This window comes from Chlorocebus sabaeus, chromosome 12, assembly GCF_047675955.1.
Source record: "Chlorocebus sabaeus isolate Y175 chromosome 12, mChlSab1.0.hap1, whole genome shotgun sequence".
Lineage (NCBI taxonomy): Eukaryota > Metazoa > Chordata > Mammalia > Primates > Cercopithecidae > Chlorocebus > Chlorocebus sabaeus.
The window spans coordinates 70,461,683-70,476,321 of NC_132915.1; the positions used below are offsets into that span (position 1 = coordinate 70,461,683).

The 14,639-nt window shown below is 38.5% G+C and overlaps 1 protein-coding gene across 1 annotated transcript in view; it reads left to right on the forward strand.

Moving 5' to 3' along the window:
• Positions 1-14,639, forward strand: part of TMEFF1 (transmembrane protein with EGF like and two follistatin like domains 1) — a 94,852-nt gene that overhangs the window by 55,804 nt on the left and 24,409 nt on the right. The window contains exons 6-7 of the mRNA XM_007968572.3: positions 8,196-8,344; positions 10,534-10,599. Coding sequence (XP_007966763.1) covers positions 8,196-8,344; positions 10,534-10,599 — 215 coding nt within the window. The remainder of the gene's footprint in view (positions 1-8,195; positions 8,345-10,533; positions 10,600-14,639) is intronic.

Below are 14,639 nucleotides of genomic sequence, written 5' to 3' on the forward strand. Positions count from 1 at the left end.
AAGTAATGGGAAAAGTCTTTGTACATTTGTTTAATATAAAAAGCATTGTCACTAACTTTGGTAATGGGCAAGCCATGATCTTTGAGCCTCTGACCTTTTAGGATTACATTTCTTTTGAGTCTTCTGTTTTATTAACTTTATTTCTGAGTGCATGCTGAGATTGTTAGTAAGAGCATGCTAAAGCTAACCTCTTTTTCTTTTTTGGTAGTGTGATAAGATTGCGGTACCAGGGCTGAGCCTTAATTGTAATGTATATGAATCTAAGCAGGATAATCATCAATCTGGCTTGGTATACATGACATAGGAAGTCAGGTCAGATGATAGCTGCAATTCTAGGTGGTTAACAACTTCCTTAAAAGGTGTTCAGTAATGGATTATTTTTTCTAGAAATATTAAGGTAGGTTTCTTAGAATATGACACATGACTGTGTTTATCCTGTTCTAGTCAATGCGTTTATTGATGACTTGCCAACTTTATGAATATGTCAGTCTAGAAGAGATGTTAGATGATAGAATTAGAGTCCAGAAGATTTCAGCATGTTGAGATAATCTAAAATTTGATAGAGATAAATGTGAAGTCCTAACCCTGGGACAATAGTGGTGACATGTTTTGCAGGCCATACCTACAGAGTTGAGTATATTTAAGAAGTTGAGTATGTGTCTAAAATTTGATGTGGTTATCAGAAAAGTTAATCCTATCCTGCCTGTGTTATGTAAGCATAGTGTCCAGAACAGTTAAGGTAATAGCTTCTCTGTACTGTAGTCCTTGTTTTGTTTTTGGCCTCATATTATGAGATACTGAATTTGGAGGGTTATCAGGATGATATAACAAATGAGGAATCATTGAATAAACTTCAGGTGAAAACTTGTATTCAATATAATGATAATCTTTGAATATTTAAATGATATTTGGGGCTTACTACATATAGATTCAGAGGCCAGAGTTAGAGTCAATGGGTGGAAATTAATTAGGATGCATGTTTGGGGCTCAGCCCAGGTAATAACTACCCATGAGATGTACTGCCTTGGTGAGATAATAAGCCGTCTATCGCTACAAATACTCTGGCAGGGGCAATGTAACAATAAGGTCACAAATACTGCTGAGAGGAGCCCTGCACTGAGTGGAAGATCGGAATAGATGGCTTTCTAAAGTCCTTTTCAGCATGGCATTCTTTCAGTATTTGTTTAGATACAGAGATATTATGACTAAATGTTTGTGTACATGTTTTCACCCATGCATAGTAGCTTGTTATTCTCTGCAGTTGTCTGTGCCCCTTCCTTATCCAAAACTTTCACCTGAACTCACCTTCTGGGATTGGCTAACTTTATTTTCTTTGGTTCTTTCACCTCTTGTTTTCCAGAAATTAAAATTTTGGTACAATATATATTTTTTGACTTTAGTGAATATTCTTATGAATTTAAAAGTTTTTTCTGTTGCCTTAATTTTTAAATTATAAAATATATATTCAAAAGTATATGAAAACTAAAATGTACACATTTGATTTAATGTGCAAAATTGGAATGAGCTTTTGTGAATCTACCAAGGCAAGAAACATAATTTTTTAAAAATTTATTTACTTTTTGAGATGGAGTCTCACTCTGTTGCCAGGCTGGAGTGCAGTGGCGCAGTCTTGGCTCACTGCAACCTCTGCCTCCTGGGTTCAAGTGATTCTCCTGCCTCGGCCTCCCGAGTAGCTGGGACTACAGGTGCCTGCCACCACGCCCAGCTAATTTTGTTTTTGTATTTTTAGTAGAGATGGGGTTTCACCATGTTGGCCAGGATGGTCTCCATCTCTTGACCTCGTGATCTACCCGCCTTGGCCTCCCAAAATGTTGGGATTACAGGCATGAGCCACCGCGCCCGGCCAGAAACAGAATTTTAGCAGTACAGTCATCTGCCAATATTTGGGAGGAACTGGTTCTGATACTCCCCTCAGATACCAAAATCTCACGAGGATTCTCCTGCCTCAGTCTCCCAAGTAACTGGGATTACAGGTGCCTGCCACCACACCCAGCTAATTTTTTGTATTTTTAGTAGAGACGGGGTTTCACTGTGTTGGCCAGGCAGGTCTCAAACTCCTCACCTCATGATCTGCCCACCTCAGCCTCCCGAGGTGCTGGGATTACAGGTGTAAGCTACCACGCCTGGCTGGATTTGGCAATTTCTTATTGTGGTTATATCAGTTTTCACTTTTTAGATTTTGAGACTTAAAATGTTTAGAATTGTATTATCCTGCTGAATAAAATATTTTTATTATTATGAAGGGATTTTCTTTAATTCCTATAATCCTTTTTGACCTAAAGTCTTTTATATCTGATATTAAATATAACCATACGAGGTTTCTTCTATGCCAAGGGTGATGTATCTCTTTCACTCTCCTAGTATTTTCAACTTTTGTTATCATCATTTTAACATGTATCTTACAAGCAACATATAGCTGGCTTTTGTATTTTTACCAGCCAACTACCTTTGTTATTTAATTGGAAAATGTAGTCAACTTAAATATATTGTAAATACTGATGTATTTTAATTTTTTCTTATTTTATACTTTTGTCTTGCTTCTCCTTTTTCTTTTCCCTTTCTTGCCTTCTTTTGGATTTTTTTCCTCTGGTAGTTTTGAAGTTGTGGATTTTCCTTCTTGTAATGGTACCTCAGCAATTTTAACATGCGTATTCAGCTTATCACAATCTAAATTTGCTTAATGTTACTGTTCTCCTTAAACACTTGAATTTCAATTTCTCCAAACTTGTGTGCTATTGTTATCATCATGTATTTTAATTTCCAGCTTAAAAAAATTTAACCACACAGAGCACCGTTGTTCTTATATTACCCATGTGTTTAGACCTTTGTTCTTCATTTATATTTGCATCTCAGACTTTCCTTAAAGGATCATTTTTCTATTGCCTTTAGAATTTCCTTTACTGACAGTCAGCAGGTGACAAATTTTGTAAGTTTGTATTCCTTCCAAGTTCCTTTTATTTTATTATTTTTTATTCTCAAAAGATTTGTCTTAAATAGAATTCTATTCTACCTTAGCACATAGCAGGTACTATTTCACTTTTAGCTATAAACAATTTGGCTTCAGTATTGCTTTTGAAAAGTCAGTTTTTCCTCTTATTCTTACTCCACTGAAGGTAATCTTTCTCTTCTTTCTGGCTGCTTTAAAAAATTTTTTTCTCATTATAAAATTCCACTATGATATTTCAGTATGTGGATCCATTTTTAGTAATCCTGTTTGGGATTCATTGGGCTTCTTGGATATTTAGATGAGTATCTTTTTTAGTTTTAAAAAGTTTGAAGAGAAGTTGCTGAGAATATTTTCCTGCCTCATTTTCTTAACTCCTGGAATGCTAATCAGATTTTTGTTACATCTTCTGACTCTTCCATGTCTCTCTCTCACTCTCTCTCTTTTTTTTTTTTTTTTTTTTTTTGAGGCGGCATTTCACTATTGTTGCCCAGGCTGGAGTGCAGTGGCACGATCATGGCTCAGTGCAACCTCCACCTCCTGGGTTCAAGGGATTCTCCTGCCTCAGCCTCCCAAGTAGCTGGGATTACAGGCATGCACCATCATGCCTGGATAATTTTGTATTTTTAGTAGAGACGAGGTGTCTCCATGTTGGTCAGGCTGGTCACAAACTCCCGACCTCAGGTAATTCGCCCGCCTTGGCCTCCCAATGTGCTGGGATTACAGGGGTGAGCCACTGCACCCAGCCCATGGCTCTTTTTTAAATATGCACCATCTCTTTGACTCTCTGCTGTGGTTTGGTTAATTTCCTCTGACCTGTCTTCTAATTCACTTATTCTTTAGTTTCTTTAATCTACTGTTAAATCTGCCCATTGCATTTCTTGTATCTAGTAATATGTTGTTTATTTCTGGAAGTTCTGTTTGGTTCTTTTAAAAATCGACTTCTTTTCATGTTGTTTTATCTCTTTGTTGTAGGTATGTGACTGAATGTATCTCTGTGGGCTGAGCTGCATATTTTTCTCAGAATTGTATCTGTGGAAAATCATTTAGGTCTAGGGTGAAATTGAGTTTCTCCAGAGAAGACTGCATTTGCTTCTGTCATTTGCCTACAGCAGGGGTGTCCAATCATTTGACTTCCCTGGGACACATTGGAAGAAGAATAATTGTCTTGGGCTGCACATTAAAATAAACTAACAATAGCTAATGAGTTACACACACACACACACACACACACACACACACACACACACACACACCTCATAATGTTTTAAGAAAGTTTATGAATTTGTGTTGGGCTGCATTCAAAGCCTTCCTGGGCTGTGGGTTGGACAAGCTTGGCCTAGAGCCTCTTTTAGTCCTTGATCCCTTAAAATTAATTCTGGGTTTGAGATTTTTCAAAACAACCAAGTAGTATTTTAAGTTGTAGTTATCTGTGTGAGGGCTGGCTTGTGGCTTTGAATTCTCAGGTGAGCTGGTTTTCTTTTCGTTTTTCAAATTTATGGGTCAGTGCAACCTTTTTAATTTTTTAAATAGTCCCTTTGGAATATGACAGCTCATTTCCAGTTTACCTTCATGCTGAGGGAGATATATACACACACACACACACACACACACATACATACACACACACAGACACATATTTAAAGATCTAACTTTTTTAGGGTCTCCAGACTCCCTACTTTAGGTAGGTCAGTGTTCTTTGTCTCCTGTTCCCAGAGGCCATCTTAGGTGGATCAGTGTTCTTTATCTTCTGTTCCCAGAGGCCTTTATTAGTCTATTTTCACGCTGCTGATAAAGACACTGGGCAATTTGCAAAAGAAAGGGTTTAATTGGACTTCACAGTTCCACGTGGCTGGGGAGGCCTCACAATCATGGCGGAAGGCAAAGAGGACCAAGTCACATCTTACATGGATGGTGGCAGGCAAAGAGAGAGCTTGTGCAGAGGAACTCCTATTTTTTAAAGCATCAGATCTTGTGAGACTCATTCACTATCATGAGAATAATGCAGGAAAGACCCATCCCCATAATTCGGTCACCTCCTACCTGGTTCCTCCCATGACATGTGGGAATTGTGGGAGTTACAGTTTAAGATGAGGTTTGGGTGGGAACACAGCAAACCATATCATTCCCCTGCTTGCCCCTCCCAAATCTCATGTCCTCACATTTCAAAACCAATCATGCCTTCCCACCAGTCACCCAAAGTCTTATCTCATTTCAGCATTAACTCAAAAGTCCACAGTTCAGCATCTCATCTGAGACCAGGCAAGTCCTTTCTGCCTATAAGCCTGTAAAATCAAAAGCAAGTTAGTTACTTCCTAGATACCAAGGGGGTACAGGCATTGGGTAAATACAGCCATTCCAAATGGGAGAATTTGGCCAAAACAAAGAGGCTATAGGCCCCATGCAGGGCGGTCAAATCTTAAAGCTCTAAAATGATCTCCTTTGACTCTGTATCTTGTATCTGGGTTATGCTGATGCAGAAGGTGGGTTCCCATGGTCTTGGGCAGCTCCACCTTTGTGGCTCTGCAGGGTACAGGTGACTCTGCAGGGTACAGCCTCCGTCTTGGCCGCTTTCATGGGCTGGCCTTGAGTGTCTGTGGCTTTTCCAGATGCACAGTGCAAGCTGTCAGTGGATCTATCATTCTGGGATCTGGATGAAGGTGGCCCTCTCCTCATAGCTTCACTAGGTGATGCCCCAGTAGAGACTCTTTGTGGGGGCTCTGACTCCACATTTCCCTTCCACGCTGCCCTAGCAGAGGTTCTCCATAAGGGCCCCACCCCTGCAGCAAATTTCTACCTGGACATCCAGGCATTTCCATACATCCTCTGAAATCTAGGTGGAGGTTCCCAAACCCCAGTTCTTGACTTCTCTGTACCTGCAGGCTCAACACCATGTGGAAGCTGCCAAGGCTTGGGGCTTGCACCTTCTGAAGCCACAGCCCAAGCTCTACATTGGCCCCTTTCAGTCATACCTAGAGCAGCTGAGATGCAGGGCACCAAGTCCCTAGGCTGCACAGAGCACGGGGACCCTGGGCCCTACCCAGGAAACCATTATTTCCTCCTATAATGGTAGGGGCTGCCATGAAGACCTCTGACATGCCGTGGAGACATTTTCCCCATTGTTTTGGGAATTAACATTTGACTGCTTGTAACTTATGCAAATTTCTGCAGCTAGCTTGAATTTCTTCTCAAAAAAATGGGATTTTCTTTTCTATCACATAGGCTGCAAATTTTCTGAACTTTTAAGCTTTGCTTCCCTTATAAAACTGAATGCCTTTAATAGCACCCAAGTCACCTCTTGAATGCTTTGCTGCTTAGTTATTTCTTCTGCCAGATACCCTAAATCATCTCTCTCAAGTTCAGAGTTCTACAGATCTCTAGGGCAGGGGCAAAATACCACCAATCTCTTTGCTAAAACATAACAAGAGTCACTTTGCTCCAGTTCCCAACAAGTTCCTCATTTCCATCTGTGATCACCTCAGCCTGGACTTTATTGTTTGTGCCACTGTCAGCATTTTGGTCAAAGCCATTCAACCAGTCTGTAGGAAGTTCCAAACTTTCCCACATTTTCCTGTCTTCTTCTGAGCCCTCCAAACTGTTCCAACTTCTGCCCATTATCCAGTTCCAAAGTCACTTCCACATTTTCAGGTATCTTTTTGGCAGCACCCCACTCTACTGTTACCAATTTATTATATTAATCTGTTTTCACACTGCTGATAAAGATACACCCGAGACTGGGCAAAAGAAAGAGGTTTAACTTGACTTACAGTTCCACATGGCTGGGGAGGCCTCATAATCATGGCAGAAGGCAAGGAGGAGCAAGTCACATCTTACATGGATGGCAGCAGGAAAAAAGAGTGCTTGTGCAGAGAAACTCCCATTTTAAAAACCATCAGATCTCATGATACTCATTCACTATCACGAGAACAGCACAGGAAAGACCTGCCGCCATAATGCAGTCACCCCCCACCAGGTTCCTCCCACAATACATGGGTATTGTAGGAGTTACTATTCAAGATGAAATTTGGGTAAGGACACAGCCAAACCACATCAGGCCTGCAAAGCCAAAAAATTGGTAAGTGAATTTACCCAGTTTGGCAAATGCCTTCAAAGTGAAAATCAGCTTTAGAGAGCTCAGTTGGCCCTTCTCTGTTCCTGTGTTCCTATAACTTCTGTCCTAAATATTTCTGACTGTCTTACCAACTTGTGAATGTATTTAAGAGAATGTTTTTAAATGTTTGCCCAGTATTTTCTGTTGTTTTTATCAGGAAGGTTAGTAAAGGTTCCTAGTCCTCTGTGTTACTATAAACAGGAGAGTCTCTATATTTTTATTTTTGTTTCTCTATTCTCAACTAGATTGTATCATTCTTGAGGGGAGTGATCTTGCTTTGGACTTCTTTCGCCTTCTCCGTAGTACAACAGTCAGTGTTCAGTGGACATTCAGTTACATAGGTAGACATGTAGCTAGAAAACACTTTTGAGGGTTTCCATTTTACGTATTTCATATCTATTATATTTTTTAACCTTCCCAGTTATTTGGTAAGGTAGGTTATTTATTTATTTAAGATAGAGTCTCACTCTGTCCCCCAGGCTGGAGTACAGTGGTGCAATTATGGATCACTGCAGCGTCAACCTCCTGGGCTTAAGTGATGCTCCTGCCTCAGCCTCCCAAGTAGCGGAGACCACAGGTGCACACTACTGTGCCTGGCTAAGTTTTTTATATTTTGGTCTCAAACTCCTGGGCTCAAGTGATTCTCCTGCCTTGGCCTCCCGAAGTGTTGGGATTACAGGCATGAGCCATCATGCCTGGCCATTATTATCGCCTCCATTTTACTGATCAGTAAACTAAGACTTAGCGGAAGAATTTGGACACAAATCTGGTGATAAGTAGGGGTAGAATTTAGATTCGTGACTATTGACTCATAATTCTGTGTCCTTTCCACTATACCATTTTGCTTTTTAGTTAATGTCATTGATGTCTCCTGATTACTTTAGCTAGATATGAAAATTCTAGAGAAACCACTGGATTCATAATATCTTGATGAAATTATCTCTAAATCCTCACCTAAATTTTTTTTTTAGATATTTGTTTAAGCTTTTATCAGTGACTTAAAACAATATGTTGACTTCTGTTACAGAAAGCAGGAGAAAGAATTGGTCTTTTTTGCTGTTGCTGCATTGTGAAATATTTTTGTTGTAAAATATAGGTAATTTTTGTCTTTTCCAACAGGTGTGTATGTAATATAGATTGCAGTGGATACAGTTTTAATCCTGTGTGTGCTTCTGATGGGAGTTCCTATAACAATCCCTGTTTTGTTCGAGAAGCATCTTGTATAAAGCAAGAACAAATTGATATAAGGCATCTTGGCCATTGCACAGGTAAAATCCATTTTATTTATTCAGAGACCCATCTTTACTATTGTATACATATAATTGTACATTTGGTAGTGTTTCAAATTTGCAAAATGAGAAATCCTCGAAGCTTTATTTTATTACTTTGTGTTTCAGATTTTTAAATTACTAATTTAGTTTTTTTTCATTTATTTTCATCTTTTCAAGACATAAACCATGCTTCTTGGTTTTTATTTAGTTCTTGGTTGCTAACTGATCCTAACATGGAATTATAATTATTATTTATAGTTCTAATGTCATCTCAAATTTGGAGTGATTATAGCTGTTTAAGAGTTAGATAACTTATTTTAATTTCAGTAAAACTATGTTATTACCATATATTTGTTAAACCTTTTTTTATAGAGCATAATAATTTACTTTGTTTTCCCATTATCTGTATCATTTTTCCCTGTACATATTATGTGTGATTACAGATTTTGGTGTGAAGTTAGAGAATGTAAAGAAAATGTATTGCCTTTTGCTTAAAATTCTTTTTGCCCTTCTTGCTTTTTGTCGTAGCTTAGAAACCATGATACCATATAATAAGGAGTTTTTGTTTTCCACCCCTACTAGAAATACTCAGTCTCTAAAGCCAGAGGTTCCCAATTTTCTTTCCTCAGTAATATTCAGATGAGCTGGGAAGATGGATTATTTCCTTGGTCACATATGTGGGCCAGGCACACACTCATGGACTAGGATTATACATCTTTCTTGCTTACTAGTTCCCTTCTTCCTCTCTTTTTAGACTTATTAAAAGGATATTATGTTTTTATCTGAGCTGAAGGGAAAAGGTTTTAAGCCAAAATTAGGTACATTATATTGGTTACAAATTATTTGTGACACACTACACAATTGATTGCAGTACCTCTGGTCTAAACTACCAAAGAATACCCAAGAAGCTCATGAGACAATTTTTAGGTAGGAGTTGAGTGTGGGCATGATAGAGGACACCATTTGCTGACAGGGATCCCTTGTGGTTAGATGTCCCACTTAGCCTTGATCTTGAAGAAGTATGGTCCCCCCACCCCAATGGGGTGGCATTTAGCGCTTGGGTGGGAAGACTAGCTTAAGGAAGGACTGTGTTCTCTGAGGAAAATATGCATGTTTGAATGATACTCTTTGGAATTTCAAGTTCAGAGCACTTGGTCAGTGTATTAGTTCATTCTCACATTGCTATAAAGAATTATCTGAGACTGGGTAATTTATAAAGAAAAGAGGTATAATTGGCTTGCAGTTCCACAGGCATGGCTGAGGACCTCAGGAAACACAATCATGGTGGATGGCAAAGAGGAAGCAGGCACATCTTACATGGCAGGAAAAGGAGGAAGAGAGAGCAAAGGGAGAGGTGCCATGCACTTTTATAAACAGCCAGATCTTGTGAGAACTCATTCACTATTATGAGAACAGCAAGGAGGAAATCTGCCACCATGATCCAGTCACCTTCCATAAGGCCCCTCTTCCAACATTGGGGATTACAATTAGACATGAGATTTGGGCGGGGACACGGAACCAAACTATATCAGTCAAGCTTGAGAGTTTAATTGAAATGCATCCTTTGGAGTGATTGGGCCTTAAGTTTTGTCTTAGTCCCCTCTGTAATCTTTCATCCACAAACTTAACTGTGTCTTTCCTATGCCTGCCCCACTAGTATTGGGAAGCTTGTGCTTCTAAACACGTGGTTATGGCTCATTTATAGTCTTCCCAGTCCAGGTGCAGTTCTCAAATCAGGGGTCATTTTTTATAGTAAGCGTTTCATAACACAGCTGAGAGTCCCCATTTATCTTAATCTGATGTTTCCAGGGTAACAGTGGGTAGGAGAAGGTAAATCTTGAGGCAGTTGTCTTTTAGAGAAAGAAAGGGTTAACCTTTTCTTTTCAGAGTAGGTGTTGTTTTAGTTTGCATAGGAAAGAGTTTTTAAAGGAGGTGACATTGGAGCTGAAGTATAGATGAAACTGACTATTCATCATGCAAAGAGCACGCAAAGAGCACTTATACCTGGGATGCCTGGAGGCCTCAGACAGAAATGACATAATTGATTTAGAGAATAGTAGACAACGTGAGCAGGATAAGGGGACAGAGGTTAAGAAGAACTTGGAATGATTTGCAATTATTGGGAGTATCATGATATGACTTAACCATTGTATATATCTTAATTTGAGAACCGTTTTCTCTTACAGATACAGATGACAATAGTTTGTTGGGAAAGAAAGATGATGGACTACAATATCGACCAGATGTGAAAGGTACTGAATCATGCGTCTCCAAATTTTGGCCAGCTATGGAAATATGGTCACTAGCTGTCCTTATTAGTTCTGTTTCCATTATAACAACACCTCTAACTTTGCTCTCTATGGTAATATACATAACACAGTTAGTTAGTATTAATAGTAACAGAAACAGCCAAAGTGCATCTCATTTTATAAGGTTCTCTTATATGTGCTTTCTTTGATTAAAGCTTGTATTGAGATAATTTTAGATGTACATGCACTTGTAAGAAGTTATACAGAAAGATCTCTCAATATGTTTTATAAAAATCCTCTTTACCCCTCTAGAGTTTCCTGTTAACATGTGCCTGATGCGCAGGTCTTTGAACCTTGTTCCTTTTGCCTGAAACTCTTTATTTCCTTTCCTGGTTAATTCCTTCTTATCCTTTTAATCTTAGCTTGGAAGTCATTTTATTTTGGGAAATACCCCTTGACTCTTAAGTCTATATTAGATACCTTTCCTGTATACTCCCTTATATAGCCCACTCTATTATAACTGCCTTTTTATTCATCTGTAACTCCCTCTAGGCTATGAGTTCTGTGAGGAGAGGAGAACCTGTCTGTCATGTTCACTCTGTGTCCCTAACCCTAGCCGAATATCTGGCACATAAGTAGGTACTCTGTGCTTGTCTAAAGAGTGGATGTGGTTCAAAGAAGCAGTAGGTTTTATTTACACAAGGTCTCATGTAGTAAAGGTCAGAACAGAGGCTGGATTCTAGGTCCCTTGACTTCAAAGCCATTGCTCTTCTTGCTTGTTTTCACACCCATTATTTTGTTTGATTCTTATAACTGCTCTGATAGGTAAGAACCAATGGGAAGATTGAGGATCAGTGAGGTTGTATCTGGTTAACTGAAACAGGTCTATATATTTGGCCTTCTAGGCCAGGACCTCTATATAATCACAGGGGCATCATCTATCCATTTGTTTGGTTATACCATTAAAAGATATGTGATCTACCTTTTATACCTAATTTCTAAACAATATGTAAAATGGGAGTGATAATAGTACCTGTTTCATAGAGTTTCATAAAAACTAAATGAGATAATACATGTTAAGTGCTTCAAACAGTGTTGGATATACTTGTAAGTGTTCAACAAATGGTAGCTGTTATCATTGAGTAATTTGTTACTTCTCTTACTTGAATCATATCAAACCTGAGTTAGATGAGCTCTGAAATATGTCTAATGAGGCTCAAGGATAAGACCAAAGATGGGGTGAAGTTTGGGACAAGGTGGAGCTTAGGAACAAAGTGAGAATGTCTTCATAATAATAAAAAGGTTGGTATGAGCTCCTGAAATATGTTTCCTATGTTGATACACAATGCTGTATTTAAAATAGAAAATTTCCTGTATTCTCGTAGGAGACAAAATAGGTCAGATTCAGTTTTATTCACTATATTGATAGTACTTGACTAGAATAGGAAGGCGATTTTTCAGTATTTGGAAGCTCATACTTAGGGCAGTTTGGGGAATTGTGTGTTCCAAAGCACTTGTGTGCCATTGATAATGGATAATTTAGAGCCTGGGCCACTTTTAAGACACTGAAAATCTTTTACCCGTAAGAATTGATCTCTAATTTGAATGAAATTATCATAGTTAGTAGATATAATTTATTACATACCTAATTTATACTGGTCATTTTACTGTTTGTAGTTAGAAAGATGTCTAAAATATATGCATCTTTAAAGATCTTGTGATATAGTAAGTGCAGATAACCAACTTCTAACAAAGTAGAAACTGATTATTGCTATACGTGCAATACAGTTTAAAAGTGCAATGGGAATTCAGAAAAGTCGAGGTTAATTTTTGGTGGGGAACAGTGGGAATCTGTGAAATGTTGTGGAAGAAGTGGAACTTGAGTGAACCATGAAGGATGAACAGGAGTCAGAAGGATATGTAAGGAGAGGAGAGCATGAGCATAGATATGCACACAATGCTATGACAGGATGTGTTGGAGAAAGGTAAGAATTCCTTTGGGCTGGAGAATAGGAGGCTTAAGAGGTAGAAGTGGAAGGCAAGGCTAGAAAGATAGCTTGGGGCCAGATTGTGTAGTGTTGAATTCTGTGCTACTCTAGGGAATTTAGACTTTATTTGTGGGCAGTGGGGAATCATTAATATATTTGAAAAAAGCAAGGCTACAAAGTTAACCATTTGAAAGAATGATACCTGGCAGAAATATTGTGCATATTGTATACATTGGGATGGAGGCAGGGATATCAGTTAGGTAAAGTCAAAAGGAATATACATGTTCTTAGATATGAGGGACAGAGAGTTAAAAATGACTTAAGACTTCAAGCTCAGATGGCTTAGATAATGAATTCTGTTCACAGAACTAAGGATATTAGGTAGGTGAAGGTGTTTGGAATAAAGTAAGGGAGGAGTTGATGGTTGACTGTATTTTAGAGTTTGAGGTGCTTGTGGAACTCATCCAGGTCACTTTGTTCAGTATAAATTTGTGAATCGTCTTTGGATATAGAGGTGATAACTGAAGCCACAAGAATGAATGAGAGAGAGTTGTGTTGTCTGTTACAGTAGCTACTGGCCACATGTAGCTATTTAAATTTAAATTTAAATGAAATTAGCTTGGACAGCATGGTGAGACCTTGTCTCTAAACAAAATTAACTGGTTGTGGTGGTATGTGATGTGGTCCCAGCTGCTCGGGAGGCTGACGTGGGAGGATGGCTAGAGCCCAGGAGGTCGAGGGTGCAGTGAACTGAGATCGCACCACTACTCTTAAGCATGGGCAACAAAGCAAGACCCTGTTTTGAAAAAAAAAAAAAAATTAAAAGCATGCTAGCCCTATTTCAGATGTTCAGTAGCCAGATATGACCAGTGACTACCATATGGGACAGCACAGATATAGAACATTTTCAGAGTTGAAGAAAGTTCTGTTGGATGCCCTATTATTTAGAAAGGAGAGAAGCCCAACTTGGGATGAAGCAGAAAGAGGACTGAGAGGAAGAAAATCAAGAAGAGTACACAGAAGCTATGAGGGAAAAGATGACCAGTAGCTTAAAAAGCTACAGAAAGGTATGAGAAGACAAAGACTAAACTATGCTAGAATTTGAAGACAAGGGGATCATTGACAATCTTGGACCAAATTTCTTCCATGAAGGATGAAAGATGAAACCCAAATCGTAAAAGTGTTCTCATAGGAAATAGAGGTTAAAAGGTAACTCTGTTTTTATTGCATTTGTTTATTTTTACCTCATTTGCTTTTATTTTATTTTTTGTTCTCACAGCATTTATAGGAGGCCCTTAGTAAATATCCACGTCTGCAACACACAGCCAAGATTGGGTAGGTAAGGCAGTGATCTGGGGATAGAGGCTACAAAATGAAAAGCAGGAACACCGCACCAGCAAGAAGCTGGAAAGATTGGAAGATAGTGCTCAGTAAGAAATGTCTTTTAAAACTTAGCTCTTAGAGAAGAGTGCTTGTGAAATGGAGCATTTGAATGTCTAGAATAGCTGCTGAATTAGAGCTTTTCTTGGGCTGTTGGAAAACTTGTGGTAAATATTGAAATTGGAGTGTTAGAAGTTCTGTTGTAGATGTTGAAGTCATAAAGGATATGATTGAGCATGAGTTGTATGGGAGATGGGTATGTGACATTTAGAAAACATGTATCTATGATATATAAACAGAATAGTATAATAAACCTCATATACCCAGTACCCACCTTCAACAGTTACCATAAAGGATATGATTGAGCATGAGTTGTATGGGAGATGGGTTTGTGACGTTTAGAAAACATGTATTTATGATACATAAACAGAATAGTATAATAAACCTCATAAACCCAGTACCCACCTTCAACAGTTGTCAGCATTGTCATTCTTTGTATACCTCCACCCATGTGATTATCATCATTCTCGTTTTATAGTTTTTAAAGATGTAATTTATAGCACTGAAATGCACAAATCTTGATCAATGGATATACTTCACATATACCATACCTTATAATCAATACCATTTCCACCTGCAGGAAGTTTCTTTGTGGTATATGACATTTTAATGTGA